Here is a 27,001-nt window from a genome sequence, read left to right on the forward strand (position 1 = left end):
ATTAGTATCTGATTTTTTTTATGTTTTATTGACTAGCCTAAATACTTCAAGAGCCCAAAAGTGCAAGATGGTAAAAGGCTGGTTGTACCGGGTTTCTGGTGCGAGTCATGGAGCGACTGAGCACAGAAACTCAACAAATTTGAGATAAATCAAAAAAAGGACTGCCATCTTGTCTAAAACTGAGTGTTTGGTGCAGACTAGTTTGAGTCCTGGAGGAGTTTAAACAAATTAAACAGCTGCAGAAAGCAGTTTATTTCCCTCTGGTATCAACCAGACCTCCATAATGCCACTGGGGAAACTGTCAAATGAACTGATTGCGTTTGATGTGGCATATGTGAAGGCATGTCTGTCCTTCTGTATCGTTTGATGCTGACATTATGTGTGACTGCAAGTGGCATAATGACGTTGCATTTATTACACCAGCTGCACCGTAGTCCTAAAGCTGAAAATGAAGTTATCAACCCAACACACTGAATCTTTTGCCATAAAGACAAGTATTTAGCTGATCTCTAAATGTGTTAACAAAAGGACTTTTTTTTTACTTAATAATTTGCCTTATCGGCTGGTCTCCAATGGAAACCAGTTATGCTTATCAAGCAGTATAATTTGTTGTACTATTGCTTAAAATGTTAGCAGCCAGAATCAGCTTAATTCTGTCATCTCAGGACTAAAGCTACTATCATACAATCCTAAAGGAAAATAATAATGACAGTATGCTGTTTAATTAGTCTCAAAAGCCACACATATAGTACAAGTATGATGAAGAGTATCCAGGAATAGAAAACTGCCGTCAGGATGGAGGTCTGGGAGCGGCTCGGCAGGATAGCCCCGTGCTCGCAGGGCCACATCTGTGCATACAGAGGAGGTATCATCCCTTGACAGGATGCTTTCCTGTTCATGAAAACAGTTCTGTGTACACAAAACACAGCTTTTAAGACTACTTAAATACTATGAGGCAGAGAGGAGATATGATGATATAAAATGGACATTTTGAGCATATAATACAGCCGAAAGACAAGTTTGTAGGTTGGAAATTATACTTTTTCCACATCTGTTCCAAACAGCTTGGAATCGAGCAGCATTTAGCGAGTAACCCTTTCATGGGTACTTAAATTCTCTCATCCCTCGGCCGATAGAAGCGGCCCCAACAGACTACATACACTAACATGATGCTGTGTGTTTCTGTGTCTATGTGCTAAAGCTGGATAAAAACACTGCAGCGCTGGGAATCTGAAGACCTCTGTGTGCACAAGACTGGTGGCCGCTGTCACTCATACTAAGACCAGGCCTGCATGATTTATTCAGCTCTTTGTTCTTTTATGCATGTTGATAAGGTATGATGATACAGCTGACCGCTATATCACACCAGCCCACAAGGTCTTTCGCTCTGAAAGACATTTAGAGTTATGCAATCATCCCATTTACATATCATTATGCATAAAAAATCTTAATATATGGAGTTTCTCTGGCCTGTGATACGTCTAAATGTCAGCTGTGAGCAAACATATTCAAGAAAAAATGTGACAGATATCTGCTTATAAGACAGGTAGTGAAAAGGTTCTGAAATATCTGTTTTTTTTTAATGATGTCAAGTAAACTGGATAACACTCCATCAGACTGAAACCACCCACCCAAACACAAATGGACGAATTATATCTCTCCTGTTTCAACAACAAGAATATTAACGTATCAACACATCTCCTGGTCCTCAACAGGTCGTAAAATTAGGTCATTACAACCTCAGATGAAGAGCAACATATGACATATTACACTGACATCATCATGATTTATTCAACAAACACCAAGACCAAATACAGAAGAACTGTTGGAAAAACTTAGTCAACCCCATTAACAGCTTGTAGAAGCAGCTTCAGCAGTAATAACTTGAGTTAAATGTTTCCTGTGGGACGTTATCAGTCTCTCACATGGTTGTGGAGGAATCTTGGCCCACTCTTCTTCCAGCGTTGCTTCAGCTCATTGAGGTTTGCAGCATTGGTTTCTGCACAGCTCTCTTAAGGTCCCACCACAGCATTTCAGTCAGGCTGAGGTCTGGACTCTGACTGGACCGTTGCAACACCTTGATTCTTTCCTTTTTCACACATTCTGCTGTAGATCTGCTGCTGTGTTTGGGATCTTTGTCCTGTTGATGAGCCAGTTTCAGCCCAGCTTTAGCTGTGGGACAGATGGCCTCACATTTGACTCTAGAATACTTTGGTATCCAGAGGAGTTCATGGTGGACTCAATGACTGCAAGGTGCCCAGGTCCTGTGGCTGCAGAACCAGCCCAGATCATCAGCCCTCCACCACCGTGCTTGACAGCTGGTATGAGGTGTTTGTGCTGATATGCTGTGTTTGGTTTCCTCCAAACCTGCTGCTGTGCATTAGGACCAAACCTCTCCACTTTGCTCTGGTCTGTCCAAAGGACATTGTTCCAGAAGTCTTGAGCTTTGTTCAGATGCAGCTTTGCAAACCTAAGCTGTGCTGCCATGTTCTTTTTAGAGAGAAGAGGCTTTCTCCTGCAGCCCTTCCAAACAAGCCATCCTTGTTCAGTCTTTTTCTAACTGTGCTGTCATGACCTTTGACCTTTAACATGCTAACTGAGGCCTGTAGAGTCTGAGATGTAGCTCTTGGGACAGAGAGCCTGTTGTCACTAAGAACACCCAAAAGACTAAAACCTGTACAAATGTCATTAGCTCGTGCCTCATTTCCATTTCCAAGTCTTTGATTTGGTTTAATCTCTGATACACCTCCAGTTAAGGAAAAAACAACTTTCCCAAGCTTTGTATAATCTAAAGTATGATAATGAGTTACTGTTTGCATTAGCTATAAAATGCAAATTAGTAACATTTGAATAGTCTATAAAACTGTTTAGAAAAGTGCAAAATTACTTAGTCTGATCCAGTCCAGTGGACAGCAGGGTTTTGTGTTCACGTCCATCAAATAGAGCAGAAACATGCAGCAGCCCATTTGTATTCTTTCACAGTTCCAAAGGAAAGACAGCTTGATGATTCAGCAAATCCCTTCAAACACAAACCCAAGCTTCATCGGAGGAGAACTACATTTTTCTCAGCAACTGAAGCACAAGGTTAATAAACCTTCAGCCTGCAATGTAACACTGCTGCTGCGGCTCACATTGACGGATAACACTGCTGTTGTCGTACAGCTCAAAATCTACTGTTGTTACTGAAATCCAAATAAGTAAAGCGAGCAATTATGTGGGTTTATATCGAAAAGCAACTTTTTTCTTTCACAATGACACAATAAAAAGGCATTTTCAAGCAGGGAAGTATCAAAAATCAGGGTTTTTGTCGTCATCCAGTCATTAAAATAATTCAAGTTGCAGATAGCTCAAAATAGAATTTAAATGCATTAACTGCACCTCGAGTCTGAAAGCCTGTCAGACCTTCGGAGAAATCTTAAAATCCTTGACAGCAGGCTCGTTCCAGGTTGGCAGGTATTTAAAGTGTTAATGAAGCAAAAGAATAAGTGTGCTGTTAGCTGTCTGGGGTAATTTCACCGCACGTTAAGGACAGATTTAAAGGTCAACTGTAGCAAAGGGTCACAAATGGAGGAACAGAATATGAGGCTCACTTGTGTGTGTGTGTGGATTCTTGGTCAGAACTCGGGATTGTAAGATTAGCAGCCATGTGTTGGGTGTACCATCATTTTAATTTCATGCCTGCTCTCTTATTTCTCTGGTTTCATTCTAACAGTGCTGTCATCCTGATTTAATGGGCTCGATTTTGAAAAGGAGTTATACAACAGCTGAAAAGATCCCTGTATGAAGATGAGCGAAACAAACATCCATTTTGAAACTGTTAGAATATATTTACTCATCTTATCCCACAATCTGTGCTTCCTGTCATTAGCCAAAACATCTGGATAGCTAACACGGCGAGCTGGCTGGTTGAATGAAAGTCATCAAAAACACACCAGCAGGTGCAGATTTGGTGATGGTTGTTGCTTTTTGATGGTATAAACTGTTTGTGTATGTTGTATTAACTCATGATGTAGTTCTGCACAAAAACAAAGAAAGAAATAATTCAATATATTGTTTGGAAATGAGAAAGAACTGTGTACATTACTTGATTCGAATATGCATTTTGATGGTGATCTGGATGATTCTGCACCAGTGCACTGACGGAACACGATTAAGGGTTCGCAGCCTTTGCAAAAATTATAGTATAAAATCATTAATTGGTGATTTTCTGGCCTCAAGGAAGCAATTAAATTGCAAAGATTGTTCCTTTATGTTAAACAGCTGTAAAACGCCACGGAAGATGAAGAAGGAGAAGCAGTAAAGGAGGAAATGGAAGAAGTTACATCTCTCTCCACTGTTAAGCTCACACTATAAGATGAGGTAGGCCTCAAGGAGATTTTCGCTCTGGTTACAGTATACCGTTGCACTAAGTTGAATGGGGAAACATGACTAAATGTAAAACCAGCGAATTCTGGAAACAAATAGCACAGTGTAAAAAAGCTTCAGCTTCCACGTGAGAATACCTAAAATCCACAAGGACTAGCCTAAGGGCTCGCTAAGGGTTCTGCCATGACTCTCACAGGCTTAAATCTGTGGGAAGACATCAAAAGAGCTGTGTATTAGACAACAGTCTCACAGAACGGGAAACCTTTAAGGCAAAATGAATGAAAATGCTGCAAAAAAGAAGCAAAGAACATCTGAAAAGACTGATCATCCAAGGCTTGAACACACTAATTTTCTTTTTAACTGTACTGAATGGAAATGAAAATGTAATCTTGCTTAGAATTTGAAATAAGTGTGTCATCTGCTCTGTCATCACGTAATCTTCTATTCACCGAGCAGTTTGAGAGGTGGTCAAACTTTAGAAGAACACTAATTTATTCATTTGGAGAAATCATTTCCATTCTTCGGTCTTATTCTGGCCAGGACAACAGTTTGGAATGATCCTCGCCTCAGAACAAACGATGGTCTCATATGTGTTCGCTGCATTTAATTGTCATCTTTTGTGGGGCTGGAACATATGAGCCTTATGGGTGAAAGGACTGGGAAACGGAGAAGGCAGCAGGGTGAAAGCTGTGTGATGAGACACAACGAACAACACGGATAAAATCTGGTCTCCGTTCTAATGCTGATATCCAGTTATTTTTATCTAAATCTTGAAGCTGATGTTGAAGGCAGCTTCTGAGCTCAGATGGATTTGAAATACAGGGTTATTATGAGGATTGGACGTTGTAAAGGAATGGTTAAGGTTTCATTCAGACTCAAAATTACAATCTGAACAGAAAACATTGGGAACCACGTTCACTGATGGGGATTATCGCTCCTATTCTGGTTAATAAGGCAGAGGAGGTGGAGAAAGTCAGTGCTTTCTTTTAGTTTGCATACTTTCTGTCCAACTACAGCAACATCAAATATGGAAATCAGCTTCAAAATGTCCTCAAATCACATTTAGCTGACAATACTACCAAATCAGGTGGCTGAGCAAGTATTACTGTCATCATCCATGGTAATATTTGTTGTTAAATACTCTGCAATATATACTGCATCCATCCCACGAGGGACTTTTATTCTTAAACAAAGCATCAAGTTATGAGTCAGATAAATACTGAATTTATTGTCAGCCATAAAATAAATTAGATTTCGAATGGGATGTTTAAATGCCACGAAAGCATGAAAATATTCAATTTGAACGTGAAATACTGTACACCGCAATCTTTTATAATCACATTATCAGTCAGTCATTTTCAAATAAAATCATGAAACAAAAGTAGAATATCTTTGCCCATGTAACAGAAATCATTCTCCGCCGTCACAACCGTAAAATGTTACAGTAATTACACCTTACATTTGCATAAAAGCCCTGTGCAGCACTGACTTTCCAGCAAATTGGATGTCTTCATTACGCTTTAATTGCCCGCTCAACTTAAAAAGAAAGTATGATGCATTTAAGTGAATGAAAAGTATCTCTATCGTTTGATGTGTTCTGACAGCAACAGAAAGTTCCCGTGTGGCAGACAGCCCAGCATCCTGCATCGGTGTGTGTGCCCACATTAAACAGCCAGCTGAGACTGTTGTCATGCGTCTTCACTTATCAATAGAACGTGGAAAACGTTGGCTTTTGCCTTTGTGCTGAATCAGAGTCACCGTACTGTATCTGTGTTGTCTCAGACACGCCGATAAGCAGCTGCAGAGGCTCAAGTATTTGCACTTTAATCCTCTCACGACAAATTGAATTTTCTGAGCTGTCATTTTTAATCCATCGATAATGGCGGCATCGTGTCTTTCGATTCCGTGAAAAGACTCGGTTCATTTATCATTTTGAAAGAGATGAATGATTTTGCACGTTTCAACATTGCGTTGACCTGAAATCAAAGAAGGGTAAAGCTGCGCCAGTTTACATGAATTTTTCTTATTGTAACTTCATTTGTGTTCAAGTAGGCGTATGATATACCAAAACTGGCAGATGACACCCAACATTCACCATGTTATGATTACGTATACATCTACATTATATTGTGTTCAAATGAGTGCTTGAAACACTTCACTGCCCAACCCAAGGGCGATTTCCATCTATCCGTCCATCCATCCATCCATCCATCATCTGTCACTTCTCCGGGAGGCAGCAGCTTAAGCAGAGAAGCCCAGACGTCCCTGTTTCCGGCCACTTCCTCCAGCTCTTCCGGGGGGACCCCGAAGCGTTCCCAGGCCAGCCGATAGACCACTACACTAGATAGTGTAGTGGTAAGATTGCCACCATTCATGTGGGTGACCTGGCTTCAAATCCCCTGCATGAAAGGTACTACTACCTCCAGTAGGGGTCCTTAGGCAAGGCCCCCTTACCCTATCTGCCTACCTGTAAGTGGGATAAAAGCGTCTGCTAAATGCATAAACATAAACATAGTTTCTCCAACGTGTCCTGGGTCTTCCCCAGAGTCTCCTCCCAGTGGGACGGGCCCAGAACACCTCACCAGGGAGGCGTCCAGGAGGCATCCTAACCAGATGCCCGACTCCTCTCGATGCTGAGGAGCAGCGGTTCTACTCTGAGCCCCTCCCAGATGACCGAGCTTCTCACCCGATCTCTAAGGGAGGCCCAGACACCCTGCGGAGGAAGCCCTTGTATTCGCGATCTAGTTCTTTCGGTTGCTACCCACAGCTCGGGACCACAGGTGAGGGTAGGAACGTAGATTGGCCGGTAAATCGAGAGCTTCGCCTTCTGGCTCAGCTCCTTCTTCACCACGACCAATGGCGATTTAACATGAAAAAAGCCTTTAACAAGAAACAGATGTTCCCAACAGGATAGATCACTCTGATTCGCTGTTCAGCTTCGCAATGATCTCAATAGTTTCTTACTGTGACTTTGGCTTATACGTTTAAGAAAGAACACTTAAAGACTTGAAGGTTTTTAAGTCTAAACACGTTAAAAGAGCCTATAACTTGAGCTAGAACCATGTTAATAATGAAAACTAAAGTAATTTTTTTCCCCCCGACACCGACAAGAGGAGCCCAGCAGGAGGATCTGCCGTTGTTGTTTGTTTTTAACAACAGTTTGGTGAATGACGGCACTTAAATGTGTGACAGAGATAAGTTGCAAAGAAATGCCTGACGCGTGACCTGCATATACAATAAACCCACTTAACAATCTAATTCATTATCGTCACAATCATCAGCTCAGCGGTAAATGTCTGTGACTTAATGAACTGGGCCATATGGCCCCTGGTACTCAGCATCTAGCTGTGGCCTTATGACAGCCTCCATTCTTTTGTGTCTATGATGATCACTAATTGCCTCAAGTCTATGAATCTCATCTGGCTCTATGGATGTGGGCACTGGGCCCTACAGATGGTCCATGACAGCATCAATGCATTTTGGCCTGTAGCGCTGCAAAGTAACATATGTGAAAGGGTTTAGAACATGCTTACATCAGACTAATCCGAAGTGGCATTGCTTTGTCAGCGTGTGTCAAAAAGCAGGGGGTCCATGTCAACTGAGGTGTCAGTGCTTGACTGCTTTGAGGTCAGATAAACAATTCTGTGAAACCTGAGGAAAATATTCATCCAGTTGAATCAGCACTGTTGTGATGCAAAGAAGCGGCGGCAACAGCAAAGTCATAGAAAGTGGACGACACAAGGGAGAGCCCCAAAATAGCCGAGTGAGACGAAGAGGTGGCGGCTGAAGGCAGAGGGAGGAACTGAGCGGGACATTTGTAGAGGGCCCAGAGAGACAGAGTCGGCCAAAACAAACAGAGGAAGGCTGTCCCAGTGTCACTTTCATAGGGTCAAAGGAGAATTTGAGAGGACGATTCAGTGACATAAAAGTGAAGAAAGAGAAAGGTTTTGCCAATAAAAACGAGGATACAGAAATGTTGTCAAACGCAGACCTGATTATCATGTAATCGGCTATAAATTTCCCATTAAAACAAAGTGATAAATTAATCATTTCAACTGGTGAAATAATTACAAGTCAAAATCTGCAAAGAAAAAACACTAATTGTGAGTTCTGATGACAGAAGAAGCTTTTGTCTCTGCTCAGCTGCAGCTGCTGTGAGTGTTGCGAGTACCAGAGAGAGCAATGGCTCAGACGATACCAAAAGCTTTACATCGTTCTGTTGCTATGCAACTATCCTATTATTATAAGCAATCTAATCCAAAGTAATACCGGTGATCATGCTTTTGATTTTCAAAACTGGCCAAGAGAGGTAGCTGAAAACAGAAAAGCAGCTTCATGGATTCATCCGAAAATCTTCCACAAAGACAGTGGCTGTTTACTCAAAGTATAGTTTCACAACCTTTTAAGTTTGCATTGAAAGGATTTGAGAGGTTTTCCTTTCTCTCAGCCAGTTGTGGCTGTTTGTGTTTGTGAAGTGTATGGAAACAAAGCCTAAAAGGGAGAGATTCTCACACAGAAGACTCTTGAGCTGCCTGGAATACCTAAAGCTTTTTCTTCCTTTCCTTAATGACACAATCAGGAAACATACTGGAAAATGCCTGTTGTGTGTCTGTTTCTGTGCTTCTCAAACAAGGAATGAGCAGCTGCTTTGCACTCCCCTGTTTTGAATCAATCATCTGACCAATCAGAGCAGACGGGGCTTTTTGGGAGGAGAGCTTTAAAGAAACAGGAGACCAAATTAAGCATTTCATGGCCTAAATCCTTCGCCTCGGTGGAGCAAAGGGTGAAAACTGTGAAAAGAGAGGTTTTATGATGATGATGATGTAATTTCTGTAACCCAGAAAATCTGATGGAGGGGTGAAGCATGACCAAAGGAAAATCCCTTTCAACCAAGGTTGTAATCAGCAACACTTTCTTTCTGTTCTACTTCTTGCTGTCTACCATTTCTGAAGCTGCCTTTCCAAAGTAATGTCACTGGAAGTGATGGGAGGAATAGCTCTGTATAGCTCTTTCCATGTAAAAATGCCTCTTATAATCCCTTGACTGGAAACTTAAAACACTGTTTTCTATCACAGAATGAGGCTTCCACTTTTTTCCTTCAGGAAAAACTCTACTTGAAGAAATAAGATGAAATGCAGCTATTGATAAGACTCTGATGTATACCTTCATCAAAACATTTTGAAGTGTTGCTTAAAAGGCGTCAGCTTACCCATCTCGGGGTGGTGCCTTCCCTCAACAGGAACGCTGACTGTCCGTCGCAGTAGCTTGTTCCTGTGCGTCTCTGAGCGCCTCTCGCGCATCAGCAAAGGGTGTACCTACGCGAGAGAAGCACAAGGTCAATTTACACAGATGCCCGAAGGGCTGCATCCTCACCTTTCACTCAGTATGGGAACCTACAAGTCTTTGCTTGTCTTTTTTGGCTGCAGCCTGGCACTTCACCAGGAGAGGTCACTGTAACTGAAGCTTCAAGTAATGAACCCATTTTCGAAACAATTGGTTCAAGTGATTCAATGCTTCACAAAAGCTTAATTTGGCCATCACTAGTGATCACTTTTCTTCCACAACCACAAGCTGCCCCAGCCTCTCACCAGCTGCACACCGGTCACAGCGGGGTGGGGATTCAGACCCTGGTTTGGGTAGGGGGTAATGAAAGTATAGAGGGTGCCAGAGGTGGAGGCAGGTCAAGACACACCAGCAGATTCAGCAGACAAACTCACCTAAACAGCTCTACAATCACTGAGAATGCCAGCAAATCAACTCACCTGAAATGGCCGCCTGGTTTCAAAAGGCTCACATGGGCCACACCCTCCACCTAAATACATCCTGGATTTCTTCCTTGCTTCTCCCAAGAGTCTGTTTACCCTAAGTGCTCCCCCTGCTGGGCCCCCAGCTACTATTGAATAATGTCACGTGAAAATAGAGTATTTAGCTTCACATTAAAGCTACTCTCAAATGCATAATAGATCAAAACTGAGTGCCAAAAACATGAGTGAATCAACCATGTTCTGTTCTGTAAAAAAAGAAAGTCTTAACTCTTCACTCAGCAAGAATGGTAGATCTGGAGACAAAGCTAGATTCTATATATAAATATATATATATATAAAAGGTAAACCACATTTCACATGGCCCCATAGTCCCTGAATTCATAAAAGTGAGACTTAAGGGAAAACAAATGGAAGAATGTGCTGTTCTAATCAGAAATATTGGTCTTCTAGAAACATCACTGTCTCCCTCAGAAAACACAGCATGTACTGTAAAGTATAAAGCCATAAATCTTGGCTGAACACCAGAGCAAGTGGTTTGTTGGCACTGGGCAGCAGAACATCAGGAAACACACAAAGGAATAAAAAGTGAATACAGAAATTCATGATGAAATTCCTCTTTAAAATAGCACACTTGATGCCCTGACAGGTGAAAGCTGGACTGCTGTATTGAGCTGTTCTAGTTTTAGCTCATTACATGTAAAACAGGTTGCATGTTCCATTTTAGCCTGATTGGCCTGTTTATATAAACCAAGTTTCCAGCAGAATCAGGCAGCTGTTGTCAGAAAATAAAGTCTAAATGTATTCACTTTAACGGTCCTTCGAGGAAGGAAGAAGTCAAAAAGCAAGTAAGAGATTTGGTGCATTTTAAAAGCATTTATTTTGGATGAAAATATCTTTAAATGCATATTAATGTTGATTATAAGGAACCTTGGTAAAGTCACTTTATATATATATATATTTATATATAGTTGACCCTCCTCCAATCAGAGAGAAGATTAACATTTCCTGCTGCATCTATTGATAAATAATGTTTTTTAGGTATTAAAGCATTTATAAAAATGTTTTTTTCTATTTTATGTTGTTTTTTACAGCATATAGTGTACGACTTACATAATAAGAAGTGCTTTATGGTTTTTTTTGTGAATGCCTGAATTAGCGGGCAGAACTCTATTTAATCATGTAAGCATCTTTAAATGCTTTCTGTAATTATCAGACACATTTAAGTTCATTACATAAAGAGATAAATCATTTCCAGTCTTTTATATTATATAACAATCATTTTTGTTGTTAAATCTTTCCATGACACTTTAATTTAGCTTTAAGTGTATCAGCTGGGATGGAGTCAGACATAGAGCTGTAACGGCCTTCATTAGGTTGAAACATGTTTCTTGTATTCTTTATTGGTATCGTAAACATAAAAACCACCACAGAATAATGTGCCATCAAGTTCACCAACAAGCTACAACCTCTGGTTGGTGCCAACTAAAACTTTATGACGGTAACTCGCTGTTGTACACTTGACTGCAGGAACACAGAAGTCTTATGGGTGTAGCTAAATGAATGAGAGCTGAATGTATGCCCAGTAGGTTGCTGCTGGGTTCTCTAACGTTTCGAATATGCATGCATGTATCAACTTTAAATCTTTGATTTTGGAGCCACTGTCCTCTCGAATTGCTCCCCAACATCACATCAAAGAATCTGTCGAAATGGCCGCAGCAGCCTTGCTTGTGTTTCGACTCAAGATGTGTCTGCAGCTGCAATGTGGGGACATAAAAAAGCTGGTGTGAACACAGAGAGCTGGTGTCAGAAGGTGGTAGCAACTGCAGTGAGCAGATCAGGAAAGGGCTGCCAGGGGGGCTTTGGGGCGAGTCCAGCAGCATTGAAGGGCACTGGCAGGTCACAGTGAGCCATATGTCCCACAAGGCAGCAGCAGAGTGCCAGTCATTTTAAAAAGAGCTCTGTTAAGATGAAAGAATGCCAGAGCCTGTGTGTGGGGGTGTTGTTGTGTGTAGAAGATGCTTGCATTTGTGAATGTGCACCCAAACTACTACTTGGTGTGTTCTTTTAAAGCGGTGGCACATGAAAATTTAATGCTGCTCAAAATCAAGCTACTACTATCCTTTACTACCAATATACAGCTTCAACACATTGCATTAATGAGCGCGTGCACGTCTCTACTGCAAACACATACTTAAAGCATCCCAACAGAAGATGCTTCACAGTCTCTTTATTCAGCTTAATCAGGTACATGCGTCATAAATCAATGGGCTGTGCAATTACTTTGGTCTTTGCCATTTGAGCAGCCGCAGTGCACAAAAGTACATTGTTATGCAGAGCATTCTTGAAACTAACATTAGGCCTGGTGTGATTGGATTACAGTACAACCTCCTTGATGAAAAATATATTAAGCATCATCCATTCTTTATGAATCCAGGGTAACAATGCACAGGGCATGTGTTGTTCCCTTTTTGTTGGAGCTTTTGTTCAGTGAAAGGTTTTTGCAAAGGTAGAAGTGAGCCGAGGCATCAGTGTTGTACCAACAATTGCATTCACGATGGCATAACTCTGGAACGATCTTATCCTTCTTAGTCACATAAAAGTTAAAGCAGAAATAGTTATTATAATATTACGATAGCTATGTTACATTTAAACTGAATAACAGGCATTCCACAAGTCAGCCAACGGGACCTGGAACTCAACATTACAATCCAAAGTCTGCTTTGGTTTTGCTTCTTGCAGCCACTGAGCTCTGTGACAACATGCACAAAGCTCAGTTTAATATACTTAATATACGATACAGAAACAATGTGCAGGGAAGCGTTAAAGCTGGTGATTTCTTCATGCAAATAAAACATGTAATAATTCTACCCTCCTTCACTGTAATTCGTATAAATTTGGGTCTTTGCTGTACGGTGATGTGACAGTTAGCTCCTCAAAGCAGGAAAGTTCTGGGTTTCAGTCTCAGCTGGAATCCTTCCGTGAAGAGTTTGCATGTTCTCTGTGGGTACTCCGGTTTCCACCCTTCCTAACATGCTTGTTCGAACAACTGGTGATTCTTGATTGAACCTTAAAGTGAGTTGGGTGCATGATTGTCCGTCTCGTTTGTCTCTAATGACACCTGGGATAGACTCCAGTCCGCCCACGGTATGAAAAATGAATGAATAAACGTTCTTATTGCCATTACTATCTCGGTAAAGACAAAGATGAATATATAAAACATATTTTCTATTTCATATTTAATCACTAGTATAGTAGACGATTTGCAGAGGTGTCTTTTCATGATCATGTGGGTTAATGTGTGTTTTTTCTATGCTAAATGCTGGAGGAGTGAAATTAGAATCTTACAGAATTTTCTACTAATTATCTTTAATTTTAATAATAATAGTTATATTTAAATTTACAATTAATGCAGTTAATTAAGCGATAAAAACAGAGACAATTCAGCAGCATAAAACTGCACTTTTTACATGAAGCCACACACAATCACCCAGTGACATCATGAGTGCAGCAGGCTGCTGGACTGGCGATGACCCGCTACGTTTTAGCGCATTTAGCTCATAGAAAATGGTGCTCTACCACTTGGATCGGCTGGTTTGGCAAGCAGTAACCTGCAGAGTAAACTTAATTCAGTGAATGCTAAGCCGTTTATGTTTGTGCAGTATTGTATCGGTGTCCTGATCAATAACAGGGTCACTGGGTGAGTTTAATTTCTCATCATACAGCTGTGCCAACATAAAAATCTGCTGTGTAGAACATTTTCAAAGTGGAAAACAGGAGCAGTCAAACAGCCACTTTAATATAATATCTGTCATTTTAGCATGAAACACGGTGGTGTGTTGCACATTCATTGAGTTCACTCAGCTAACTCTTTGTGGGCCAAAGCTTCGTCAAAGTAAAACAAACTGGAGGAAAACTTTAAAAATAAGGCTGATAAGGCAAAAGGTGTGACATTGAGGGGGAATAAATTCATCGCTCTGGATGACCAGAACATTATTGTGTTTGAGAAAATGACTTTTCATCATCTTTTGGAGCTTCAGGAACCAAGGTTCCCCACAATACAGTGTAACCAACGCAGCTACCCGAGCTGCACAAAAAGGTTTGGAACTGCATAAGAATTATTTATTCAAATAACTTTAATGCACTCATGGTGTGGAATTTGCAACTGATAATCACCACAGATGGTCCTAAATAACTAGTATGAAAGTCCTGCTGAGGAAATTTGGAGTTTGTGGATTCATATAAATTGTAATATTGAATAATGTATGTAATCAGTTGGATTAATTGCTGCTGTGCAAAGTGGTGTCAAAGTAGCATGTTGATTTTTAATGGCAATGGCTATTTTATTGATATAGCATATTTCATTACATGCAAACCCAATGATCTAAAGAAAGACAGAAACCCAGATAAATTACTGAAAAAGTGCGGTTCACATACACACAGCTTTTAACTGCAGGCACAGTAATGTTTTCAGTTTAGTTTTAAATGTAATTGTAATAGACATCAGTTCAGCTTGTACTTTGTTCTAAAGATCTGGATCAAAGTAACTCAGCGGGTTTGGATTTAATTCTGGGAACAACTGAAAACCTGCATCTGATGACCTGAGAGACTTGATGGGGTTACACACAGTGAGCAAGTCAGAGATGTGCCGGGAGGCCAAACCATTAAGTGCTTTTTTTAATAGTAAGAGGATTTTAAAGGTGATTCTCTAATGAACAGGTAGCCAGTGGAAGGACTTTAGTCCTCGAGTGATATATTCAAATGTCCGTGTTTGTGTAAGAACTCTGGCGTCTGACACCGGTCCAACCTGCTTACGCTTAGTTTATGCTTCTTTGTAACTTTATGCTTCTTTGTAACGTCGTCATTGAGCATTTTAGTTGCTCTGCAGTTCACCGCCATGCCGGTAAGGAGGTGTGGCTGTGTGTTTGTGTGGTTTCAGGGGTTATAGCCGAATCCGTGCTTTTTCTTCCGGTCACAGTTAACAACAGTAAACGACGGCAACCGAGGTGGAGCAGCTGTATTTGCAGCTGAAGCTCATCAATACTGAAGAACAAATGCTTAAATTGCAAATGTTGAAGCGCAGGCGACAGAGAAGATGTTTGCAGAGGTGGTTTGTACGACCGGTCGAGGCTGAACGGGTGAATTTACAACACTGGTTCACCCACTGAGGGACCTGGATGAGCAAATGCACTTTGAATGTCAACGGGACGATTTGACGAGCTTCTTCGCCGTCTACAGCCATTAAGATCGGAAAAAGCAACTGCCGGAAATTACATTCTGAGCGGACCAATCACAGCCCTTTTTTTGGAGGTGCACGTAGGGGTCCACGTCGACGACATGACGGAGAAGCATAAACTACGCTTCAGTAGGACTGCATAAACCGATCTTTTGGAGTCAGTTTGAGACAAAAAAATGTCCAACTTTAGACACATTTTTGTAACTTTAGACACATTTTTGAAGTGGTAGAAAGCAGTTCCAGTGATGTTGGTATTATGATTATCAAAACTGAGATCAGAGCCCAAAGTAATGCCAAAGCCGTGTTTTACAGACAGTGAAGACAGATATGAACAGATTTTCTGCCTCATCTAATCAGTAACATGTTGGTAAAAGCTGTAAAATATCATTTTGTCATCTGCTGTAACACAAAGTATAGGAACATAATTGCAACACAGCACTGAAACATCTTTTTATTTTACAATGGTCCCACTCTTTTATTTGAAACTGCCTAATATGGCCAGGGAAATTATAGGGATATTTTCATTGGCTTAACTTGTAGCGTTTGTATTAGTTCATCACCTGAAATTAAAATGAGCTGCCTTATACCAGGGGGACCTCCTGAAACAAAACGACACCAGGCTTCGATCTAAAGTTCAAGCCCTCTTAGCATATTCTGCTTTAATTTAAATCCAAGTCCTGTCAGTGCACACAGCTTTTCTCTAACGCTCTTTTAATTCCCTCTCCCAGATTAATGAGGGAAACAGCAATAGTGGCCAAACACTCTTTTCATCTAACTGAATATTCGTTAGTGCCAATGAGCACCAGTAAAGCTGAATTAACTTCACATTCAGCTGGCTCCATATCGATCTAGTATCCAAATAAAACCACGGTTTCAAACTGAAACTCGATTGCAACTGTGTTGCTTCATGGTGTTTCTAAATATATGTATTAAGGAAAGTGGTTTCATAATGCAAGCACTGTGGCAGCCTTGTGCCAGCTCTGATTCCATGAAAGAGGAATCAGGAGGAGAGTACGGAGGAGTAGAAAACTCATCCAGCAGGTAATCTCACTGAATGGTTTTGTGGTTATTGAAGAGATAGCTGTGATTTTCAGCAGGGTTAAAGAGATGCTTCTCTGTGTCCAGATTTTCAGCTGTTGCCATGGAATCCAGAGGAGACAAATGGGCTGCGCTCACTTTTATCTACCGTATGAGTTATGAGAAGGTTGCAAAATGCATGTTTGGTAAATCAAGGCATACAGCGGCTTTATGTCTTTTACATACAAATCAACATATTTCAAGCCTTGATTTTTAATAACAGGGTGCAAACATGTATTTTAAAACATTAGATGGACATAAATAGCCAAGAATCATTTTAAATTCTTGACCAACCATCTAACTGTCAACAAAGCCTAATTACGAGGAGCTAAATATGGTAATTTTCTTCAGTGACATCTACATGAACAAGCCCCCTCATTCTCTCCTACGGCTGCCCTGCACAATTCATCTCTGCCAACTTGACTCATGGAAAAGACCCAGAATACCTTTCTACACCACCCTGACACTTCAGCCCACCAACAAGCATCCCACCACTGCATCCAGCAGAGAGAAAACATCTGGAGGCTATTTTTTCACTCTGTGTGGCAGGATTTGATTGGTCAGATGTCGCAAGCTCTGCAGCTGAAGACGTGACATAACGCCAGCTCTGGGCTTGCCATAAGAAGACACAGGAAGCCGGCAGGCCTGCACTCAGCATCCATAGAGAGACAGCATTAGATTTGCATGCTGACTCTTGACCACCTCAGCTGGTGCAGGAACATCTCACATACATATTTAAAGAAGCTCTTTGATTTACAGCTCAATTAACCAAAAATAAAATGCAGTCTGGTATGGTGCCACCTAGAAGCTGCACTGTCCATTAAGACCACAAACTGACAAGTTTTAAGTTTGGGTCATGCTTTAAATAAATGGCTGTAGTCCAAATGGACACACTCAGAGGAAGGGGAAGAAGTCTGACACGACAGAGAGGCTCAGTGCAGTAATAGCTATAACTGGGATAGTGGCACAGAGAGATTCATAGCAATCCGCTCAGCGATACTCCAAAAGGTAAAGGATCCAGTTGGAAAAGGCTGAAAAAACAGCTTGACAGAGAAGTTCTATTTTGTAATTGTAAAATTTCCCGACACATGGTCACTTAAAGTGATACTGCAGTCAATTCTGTAGGGACATCAAAAGCAAAATTAGACAAAAATAATTTGTTTAGATCAACCCAATCTCACGGAAATGCATTAAATGAGTATGACCTCTTATAAAGTGCATTAAATAATGGTTTCATGATGAAATCCTATGTTGGTCCACAGCTCAAAATGCTGTTGTTTAAAAATATAAGCTAAAAAAACTGTAGAATTACTCTGCTTTCCCTTGATGTTATCCCTACAAAGAAGTAGCTTAAGTTTCGACTCAGCATTTTCCTCTTCATACGTGTTCCTATGTGACAGTGTTGCCTGTCAACATCTCACTAGTGTTGGCGAGGCTACAAACACCTACAGAGAGAGGATATTGGAAGGATCTATTTCATGGAATTGGTAACTCTGAACGCTTTCCTTCCAGATTTTCCTGGTTTAGAACTTATCCTGCAGAATATTTAACACTTCTTGTTGTTTTCTCGCAGTTCTTTACTTTCTTTACTATGATTAGGCTCAGGTGTTAAATGCATAGAGTTATAATTCATATGCTTATGTGTAAAATTAATTACATATATACAGGTATATTATGCATTTTCAAACAAATAGCTCATAACTCAGATCACGCAAAGCTGCGCTATAGAAAACAGCAGCTTAAGGACACATTATTCGATATAAAACTACTATGTAATGCATGATTTGTGGATAAACAAACCTATCAAATGTCTTCCGGTTAGCCTGGGCGCCAGCAGAAAGCAAATTACCTGATTTATTGTGGTTGGCACACAAACGCTTTCAGGCCTCGATGGACACATGACTTATGTTGGGTTTTATTTGCCCAAGAGTGCAAAATGCATTGGAGGCAACGCCCAAATGAAGCACTTTTCAACAGTCATTTATTTTGCTTTCAGTGAGTTTGGTTAGGTTTAGTAGAAAATGTTCTTGGTAAGGACAAGTTTGGGCAGCGGGACGTTACCTGGAAATAAATCCCAAGTCTCCAACTTTTTAGGAAGCAGCAGTGTGGGATTTTCTTGATAAACTACAGTCACTGGAGAAATGTCATGCCTCTAAAAAGACAAGTAAAGCTGGTTTTATTTGTGGGGCACAGTGTCATACAGAAGCTATTGATTGAAAAGTGAGCTGTTTTCTAATATTACATGTGAAACAATAATGTTTTATGTTTTATTTTACCAAATGTTAGTGTCTTTCTTATATGTTCCCATTGATTTAGCAACACAACTGACTAAACTGACGAAATAATGACAGATTATCTGGCAACCACAGAAGTCCCTACCAATTGTGGCCTGTAGGGTAAATGTCATGCTTTAAAACTGCTGCTGGATGAGTAAAAACACCAGACAGGTAATCTACTTTTTAATCAATAGTTCTGTGACAATGTTGATACTAATTATGACTCTACAGACTTCCACTGGTATTTAACTCAATGATGACGTGGCTAAAACTGGGACTAATATGTTGTGTCTGAGGTAGCTGCAGCTATAGACCTCAACAATTGTTTAACCCCCCTGTTTCTCCTTTTAAAGTAACTTTTAAAGTACCTGCATGTGGTTGGACAACACCAGCGTGCAACAGTTGGTCATAAACAGGGTCCATGAAGACATTAAATATAAGTGGAAGGCTATCTACAGTTAGACACTTTATGATATTAATTATGTTGATTTTATACCGTTGATAGCTGCAGAAAAAAGTAATAGATGATATGTAAATTTTATGACTGGTAGATTTATGTATCACTGATGACTAAAATCGTTCAATGTCTGATTATGTCGGATCCTGTGAGGTATGAAAAGGGGTTGACAGAGGTATGGTGGCATTGAAGAACGGAGAAATGGAGGAAAATATGGAGGAGGAGGGTGTTTTTGTTCAGCTTGGCAGGTTGAGGTTGAGCGATGCTGCAGGCTGGCAAGCCCATATGTCAGTGCTGCTTCCCCAGGCCCAGCTGTGAGGATCAGGGGATATGCTGGGACAATGTGTGAGTTTGTGAGAAACAGAAATAAAGAATAAGTTTGTGCAAGAACAACTAGAGTGTGTAATGTGGGAAAACTGTGCAATCCATTATTTCTTAACGGGCTGATAATCAAACACTGGTGGCTGTCGAACTCTGGCTAAAACACACAAGGACAAAAAATACATTGAACACACACACACAGGCAATAGTTGGCAATGCAGCTGAACAAATACAGAAATAAACTTTGCAGGGAAACATACAGACTCGACAACAGTGTGTCCATTTGTCCTTCAATCTGTCAGTAACCTCCTTTCACAGACAGATGTTCGTCCTCCTCCTGACGACCAGCGCTGGCAGTGTTCATTAAACACCCCACAGCGATCTGACTCATGAAAACAAATACACACAAACTGCCAATCTGCCAACAGGGCCGAGATTACAGCCCAGTCTCACGGGAAGTCAAGAGTTGCCACAAAGAAAAATCGCATTTGGTGGAAGGAAATAAATCCTGCTTTTTTTCCTTGACATCCTGGGCGGATTGTTTCAGTTGTACGTTTCTTTTGTGCCTGCAGATGTTTTCTAATATGCCACAGATGTTGTGAGAGCCTGTTTTTTCAAGGCAAACCAAGGTGTTTGCCTTACAAAATTATTCTTCATACCTAAAAAATAAACATGTGGTTTGGGTGCCTTTCTAACCAAAATCTAACCAAATCTCAAAGAATTAAGAGCTTGTTTTCAGTGACTGTTCATTTTTACCGTCACTCAGACTAAGGCATTAAAACTAGGTTGTTGGGTTTAGGTATTAAATGTAACTGGTTATGTTTAGATTAGGAAAACATCCTAGGAAATGTATAATACTCTCAAGCTTTGGTGTCCTTAGCTGTTGAGAAGCAATCAACAAGTCAACAGGGTCTGCAAGGACAGACAATAATCAGCAAGAATATTTAAACCTGTCACAGACATACGTTGAAATGGTGTGGAGTCAGATATCTATTTATATGCTGATGATCCACTGTTGTATAAATCAAATTTAGCTTTTGCTTCAGTTATTTTTTCAATTGAATCACTGAGTAACATCTTTTGACTCAAATTATACCGAAACAAAAGTAAGCTATTCTCTATTGTTTTGGCCGCCACTCAATATCCTGTTTTAAAATATCCTTTTATAGCTCGAACCTGCAACACTGAAAGTCTCCCCTTAAGTCTTTGTACACAAAGAATGTGATTGTCAGAACCTCTCTCAGGATTTCGGGGCAATTTAAAAGCTACTTTCGTTTATAATTACTCTCCATTTATCCCATTTGCTACTAATCCAGTTTGTCCCTCTTCCCGAGTGAATAGCCTCTTTTCAAAATGGTCATCTCTAGGTATTAGCACTTTTAAAACCTTACATATATGTAAGGATTTTATTTATATATATATATATATATATATATATATATATATACATAAGTAAGGCTTTAATATATATACATACATGTCCTAACTTTTGTGCATTTCCTAAATCTATAATGAGGATTTAGAGGAGGTGATCCCTTAATCCTGTAGTTGTGTTCGAAATTGTCTTATTCAACATAAAATTGCACATGTTACCTATAACACCGAAGCTCTCTGCAGACCTTACTCACACGCTCTGGCTCTGTCCATACCGCTGCACCTTTTGGACAAAACACAATGTCAAAGGCAGCAGGAAAAAAGAATTGAGCCAGATGCCCTGAGTGTGCTGTTTGGGGTTTTCCCATTATTTCCATCCCTTCCTCCATCCAAGAAGGAGGCCTTGGCATTTGTGATCCTCTTGGCCAAATGACTGGCTTTGATGAATTGGAAACCAGCAAAGCTAGACTTCTGCAGTACACTCGGCCTTCTACAGCCGTGTTTTGCTCTCTTAGACTTTCACAGACAGCTTCCTCTGGCAGAATTAGGGAATTATGGGGTGCATTCTTTTAGCTTGCTTAGGCTTTTGCTGTATTTTTTGTCTAATTTAATTTCTTTCTGACTGGACAATAATATTACTGCTGCTATTATGTTTTAAATATATTCTGTTTTGTTTCATATCAGTTTTTTCTTTGCAGTGCAGTTTTAATTATTATCGTGTTCACTGTTGTTGTATCATTCTGTAATTCAATTGGATGATTGAGTCCTTCATATAAATGGATTGTCCTCTCACATTTTGTATAGGATGTATGGATACATTTATAAACTGTGTAATTGTCAATTTAAAAAAAAAAAAAAGCATAAGCTGAGTCCATCTATTACATGTACTTATAACTGCTGTGAGTGCATGCTAACAGTTCAAGCCACCCAGTGCAGAGAGAAAGCTCTGGCCAAGTACCATTCTTCTTAATAAAAATGATAAATGGCAGAGGATCGCTTTTAAGGTCATTGAGATCTAGCAGTTGCTCTTAGTAGGCTGGCAGGAGACAAATTATGCTCAGTTTTCTTCTTTCTCTCGGTGCCTCCAAGGTATTGAGGAAAAAGAAAACTGTACACTCACCACAGGGATAGGCAAGTTAATCAAAATGCTGAGATAAAAGTCATTTAAACCCTTGTATGTACAGGCTGACCTTTTGAAAAATGTTTTATTTCAGAGTGAGTGACAATTTTCTTTTTAATAGAATGTAATTGTTACTCAAATACTTTCTTGTTAACAATGGCTCACAGGTTCGGGTCAGCATTCTTACTAAAAGAATCAACCTTTCTCTTCTCCTCCTCGAGTCACAGCCCACCTACATTTATTACATAATTAATCCCTCCAACTCCCACACACCAGCCACCTGAATGTGTTCTCCAGGGTCAAGAGCAAACATACTATCCACCTCTGAGCCCATCTTCACGCACTGTGACAACAGTGGCCAGAGGCTGAGGCCATGAGGTGCTGTGGCTTGTTTGCAGATCAGCTTTAGTACTCCAAACACAGCATTAAAGCTGCAAACAGAAACGAAAAAAAGGGAAAAAGTCAAATTGCGGCAGTACTACATCTGCTTTCTTTGCTTCTGATTGGTGGTATTTCTCAGCTTCTGAACTGGGCTTGTGCACCCCCAACAGTTTCTCTTGCATAACACAGTTGGGGGCTTGAGGCCCGGACACATGACTTGGGGGACAGCGCACTGGTGCGTGGCAGTGGTACATGAAACTCTGCCACCTCAGATTAATGTGAGATGAGAAGAAGAGGAGGAGGAGGAGAGGATGGCAGCGAGCCATCACTGTCAGCCTGTTTGCTCCCCCTGCAGGACAGAAGGAAGGAGAGCTGCAGCAAGCAGGAAAATGGGAGTGAGGGGAGTGAATACAAACAGATTAATCTCACAGATTAGCTAAGAAATGAGAAACAAGGTTATTCTAATATGTCAGATGTCAAAAAGATTTGGTTCTCCTTACTGTCAGAATGCTGATTATGTCAGATTATTCAAGACTGCTTGTTTTTTTAACAGCTAACTGATGATCTTTCTTACAATATTCTATTGTTTCGCATTCATTTTGGCATTTTTGTTTTATTTAATGCAGGTAATCAGTTGGCAAAAGCTAACAATAGTTTTCTGTGGATCAACTATCTAAAAATTCCTTTTTACTCCAAGAACACCATCAGTACAACACCAAAATGGATTTATAAGTGTGGGAATTCAGCTTTAGTTTAGCAGATACAGCAAAGCTGCCTTAACAGATAAAGTATTCAGTCATTTTTCATATTTTGGCCCTTCATTTTTTATGCTCAATATTAACTGAACAAACTGACATGAATATAAATATGACAATTACTTTAAAACTTAGATGACTGCTTTATTGATTTGTTTTAATGGATCGGTTTGCTTGTTTCTGTCTCAGGATCTGGCAACACAGTCTCTTGTGGCGTTGTAAAACGAAGACACGCTTTGGGGATGAAGGACTGTGGGCATGACTTATTAAACAGATGTTTATCTCAACTGCAGAATAAGAACAAAACGACTTTAAAGTGGTTTGTTAATTACAGTCAGTTTGAATTCTCTTATAAAGCTGCATTAGAATGAAAGTCCATCTCAGTATGAACGATATAAATGGACACACACAGTTTACAGATGTCATTTAAGGAAACATAGTGCTCACCAAAAGCCAGTCACAACTTATTGTATTCATTATTTCAGTGCTGAACCTTCTTTGCTCTCTTTTTCCCCCCGTTTAATTTCTCAAATGATTTTATGTCCCTGTGACATTATTGTGGTTATTAACTTGTGTTTCCCTGTTCCAACAGGAGTCCTTTGAATGGTGTTATGGTGTCCCCCCCCCCCCTCTTTTCCCTCTTTTCTGTCCTCTCAAACCCCAGCTGATCGAGGCGGATGGCCACCCTTCCTGAGTCTGGTTCTGCCAGAGGTTTCTTCCTGAGTCTGGTTCTGCCAGAGGTTTCTTCCTGGTTCTGCCAGAGGTTTCTTCCTGGTTCTGGTTCTGCCAGAGGTTTCTTCCTGGTTCTGGTTTTGCCAGAGGTTCCCTCAGGCTCAGGACGGGAGATTGGACCGAAGAGTAGTTTCAGTGCAATCTGTTGGTTTCCTTAGCTAGGATGTTGTTTTTGAATTGGCTCTATATGAATTAATTGGATTATTTTGAAATTAATTAATTGGATTTCATTGGATTATGATTACAATGAACTGAATTCCAACTGGCTTGAATTGGACTATATTATTTAAGTACCTTGAGATGACATTTGTTGTAATTTGGCCCTTTATAGATGAAACTGAACTGAAAGTAAGCTCTTAGGGAGAGTTTATTCGTGGAATTCAGATGTGTGCCATATTCACCGGAGCTGTGAGGTCAAGAAGGCTGTTTGTTCACTTTTACTTCCCTCTGCCAGCTACTCTGTATATCAGGCTCCATCTGGTCTGTTGTATGTTGTTTCTGCCTGTTTATTGCCCGTAACTATGGTAACCGTGGTGTAATTGGGCTTGTACAGGACAGCATACGTAAAGCTTTTTCTCTAAAACCCTTTCACTCCCTGTCAAGCTTTGGTGGTGTAGAAAATGTTCCCTTATACAGTATTCGAGCTTCAAGTCTCACTTTATTAGTCTCCTTTGAAGAGTGTGATTTAGTTTCCGCACATTTTGCTTTCAATCGTGCCTGAATTTCCATTCTAACTCTGCCTTCATGTACTTCGATGTATATCTTAAATAATCCTGTTAGTGTTTTCTGTTTATAGTGCAAAATGCTGTCAGTGTCTGTGATTCTGCATCTCTCTGTTTATCTGGTTCATGTTGCATTATTTTTATTACTCATCATCAACATGTGGTATGAGGTTACCTTGAATATGACTTTTTTATTTGTAATTCAACTTGTTTCTAACTTCGTGGCTACTCCTCTGTGGATTCCCTGTTAAAGAAATGGGATGAAGATCGTAAATGACAAAAATTTGCTGAATCCTCCATTGTTAAATGTCTCTTACGACAGACTCACGTGATGTTGAGTCAACTCTGTAGCAGCTTCTGACTTATTGCACTAAATCCATGTGTAGCACAAAGAGAAATATTTTTCTTCTCATCATAACACATGATCACAGAGACAAAATAACACAAAGTGACATTTTCTGCTGCTCCAAGCTGTGTTCTCACTTGTTTTCAAAGCAACACTGTTCTATTTTTCTGTCATATAACGCAGGGCGAAGTTTTTTTCCCAATCACACCAAATCTCAGGGGATGACACTTGGAAGTTCTGAATAGTAATTGAATAGCAAGTGAGCTCTCCATGATTACAGGTGACATATTTATGTTGTCATCTTTATTTTCACAGGGATTCGTTTAATTTTTCAACGGTATTTTGCCTCGGATACAAAATTCTAAAAATAGACCACATATATTGTCATTATATATTTCTGACTGATCAAAATGAGTTAATAGTGTTAACATGTCAGGGAGGGTGTGATCCCATTCCGCCTATAAGTGCCTCAGTTTCTAGAAAACATTTCAAGAACCTAAAAGCACCGGATTTAAAAGAGGAATTCCGGTATTTTCAAACCTCAACCTTATTTCTGGCATGAAATACGTTCATCTACTCTCCGAGAACAGTTTGGTGAAAGTCGGCGTCCTTCAGAAGATATTTAGATAACTGGAGATCCATATAACGGAGTGAACGGGGCTTAGAGGATGCAGCCTCTAAATAAGGCATTATCTGTCTTTATTTCACCAATACTTTAAGAAGAATGAATGAAGGAACGAGTGCTATAGCTCTGTTAGCTCATAGCTGCTGTTATGTGGCTAATTCTACTGGGACGACTTCATCAACACGCATGGCTGCAGCACAGCTCATTCACTCCGGTAAGAACGTCCATCTTACTCAAAGTCGTCGTTCACGTTGTCAAAATCTGATAAATTTCCTGCCATGTTGCACAAAACTATCAGCAGCAAACTCTGTGTGAAGTTAGCCGACTGTCACAGAGCACGGAGTGAATAAACTGTGCTGCAGGGGGGCGTGTGGATGAAGTGGTCCCAGTAGAGTGCCTGTGTAGAAATCCCTCCGTTAGCTCTCCTATAGCTGCAAGTAGCCACATAACAGCAGCTATGAGCTAACAGAGCTATAGCACACGTTCATTCATTCATTCTTCTTAAAGTATTGGTGAAATAAAGACAGATAATGCCTTATTTAGAGGCTGCATCCTCTAAGCCCCGTTCACTCCGTTATATGGATCTCCAGTTATCTAAATATCTTCCGAAGGACGCCGACTTTCACCAAACTGTTCTCGGTGAGTAGATGAACGTATTTCATGCCAGAAATAAGGTCCAGGTTTAAAAATACCGGAGTTCCCCTTTAAAGGCAAAACCTCTCGATTAACACAAATTTCCAAAGTTGCATATTTAAGAAAAACAGCAGTCTTGTTCCTTGAAGAAACATCTTGATTCTATAGGAGAATGTTCCTCCTGCATCTTTCTGATGGTCGTCATTCATAAAGGAATTTCTTTTTTTTTTTTTAAACTGAGTGGCAAGTGAATGGAGCTGTGAGGAGCACAGAGACAGGTGGCCTGTGGGAGAGCCAGAGAGATCTGCCAATCACCCCAGACAGAGGGAGCGAGGAGGAGAGGAGGCCGTGAGAGCATGCGGGTGAGAGGAGGAAAGATGGAGAAGCTGCGAAGGAGAGATGGAGCAGAGGGCAGAAAATGCAGTGCAAGAGCAACAGAAAGGAATATGAAGACAGATGAAAGGAGGGAGAAGGGGCAGACGGCAGAGATGGAGATAGTGGATAAGGTAAAGAAAAGAAATATGAGGAAATAGGGGAAACAACAGAAGACGCGTGAGTGACAGACTGATGGAGGAAATTAAAACAAGGATTGAGCCAGAAGGTGCCAGAGACACAAGAGAGAGCAGGAATTACACTGGTGGTGCTGCACTATGCCAAGCATCTAAGCAAACAAAAATCAGAGAGGTGAAAGGTGTGTGTCTTTGAGATGGTATCAAAATGTGCACAAAGCAACAACACCAGCGAGAAAAAGGAATAAGGTCATCCACTGATCCTCCACAGTATGTCTCTGCGAGTGGGAAAGTACTGTATGATTGCTTT

General features: G+C 40.5%; 1 protein-coding gene across 9 annotated transcripts in view; it reads right to left on the reverse strand.

The window, feature by feature from the left end:
* syngap1b (synaptic Ras GTPase activating protein 1b) overlaps positions 1 to 27,001 on the reverse strand; it is a 166,353-nt gene that overhangs the window by 91,311 nt on the left and 48,041 nt on the right. For all 9 annotated transcript variants that reach the window (XM_072393604.1, XM_072393606.1, XM_072393610.1 and 6 more), the window contains exon 3: positions 9,575 to 9,680. In XM_072393604.1, coding sequence (XP_072249705.1) covers positions 9,575 to 9,680 — 106 coding nt within the window. The remainder of the gene's footprint in view (positions 1 to 9,574; positions 9,681 to 27,001) is intronic.

This window comes from Leuresthes tenuis, unplaced genomic scaffold (assembly GCF_036924035.1).
Source record: "Leuresthes tenuis unplaced genomic scaffold, fLeuTen1.0.hap1 SCAF_10, whole genome shotgun sequence".
NCBI classification, from domain to species: domain Eukaryota; kingdom Metazoa; phylum Chordata; class Actinopteri; order Atheriniformes; family Atherinopsidae; genus Leuresthes; species Leuresthes tenuis.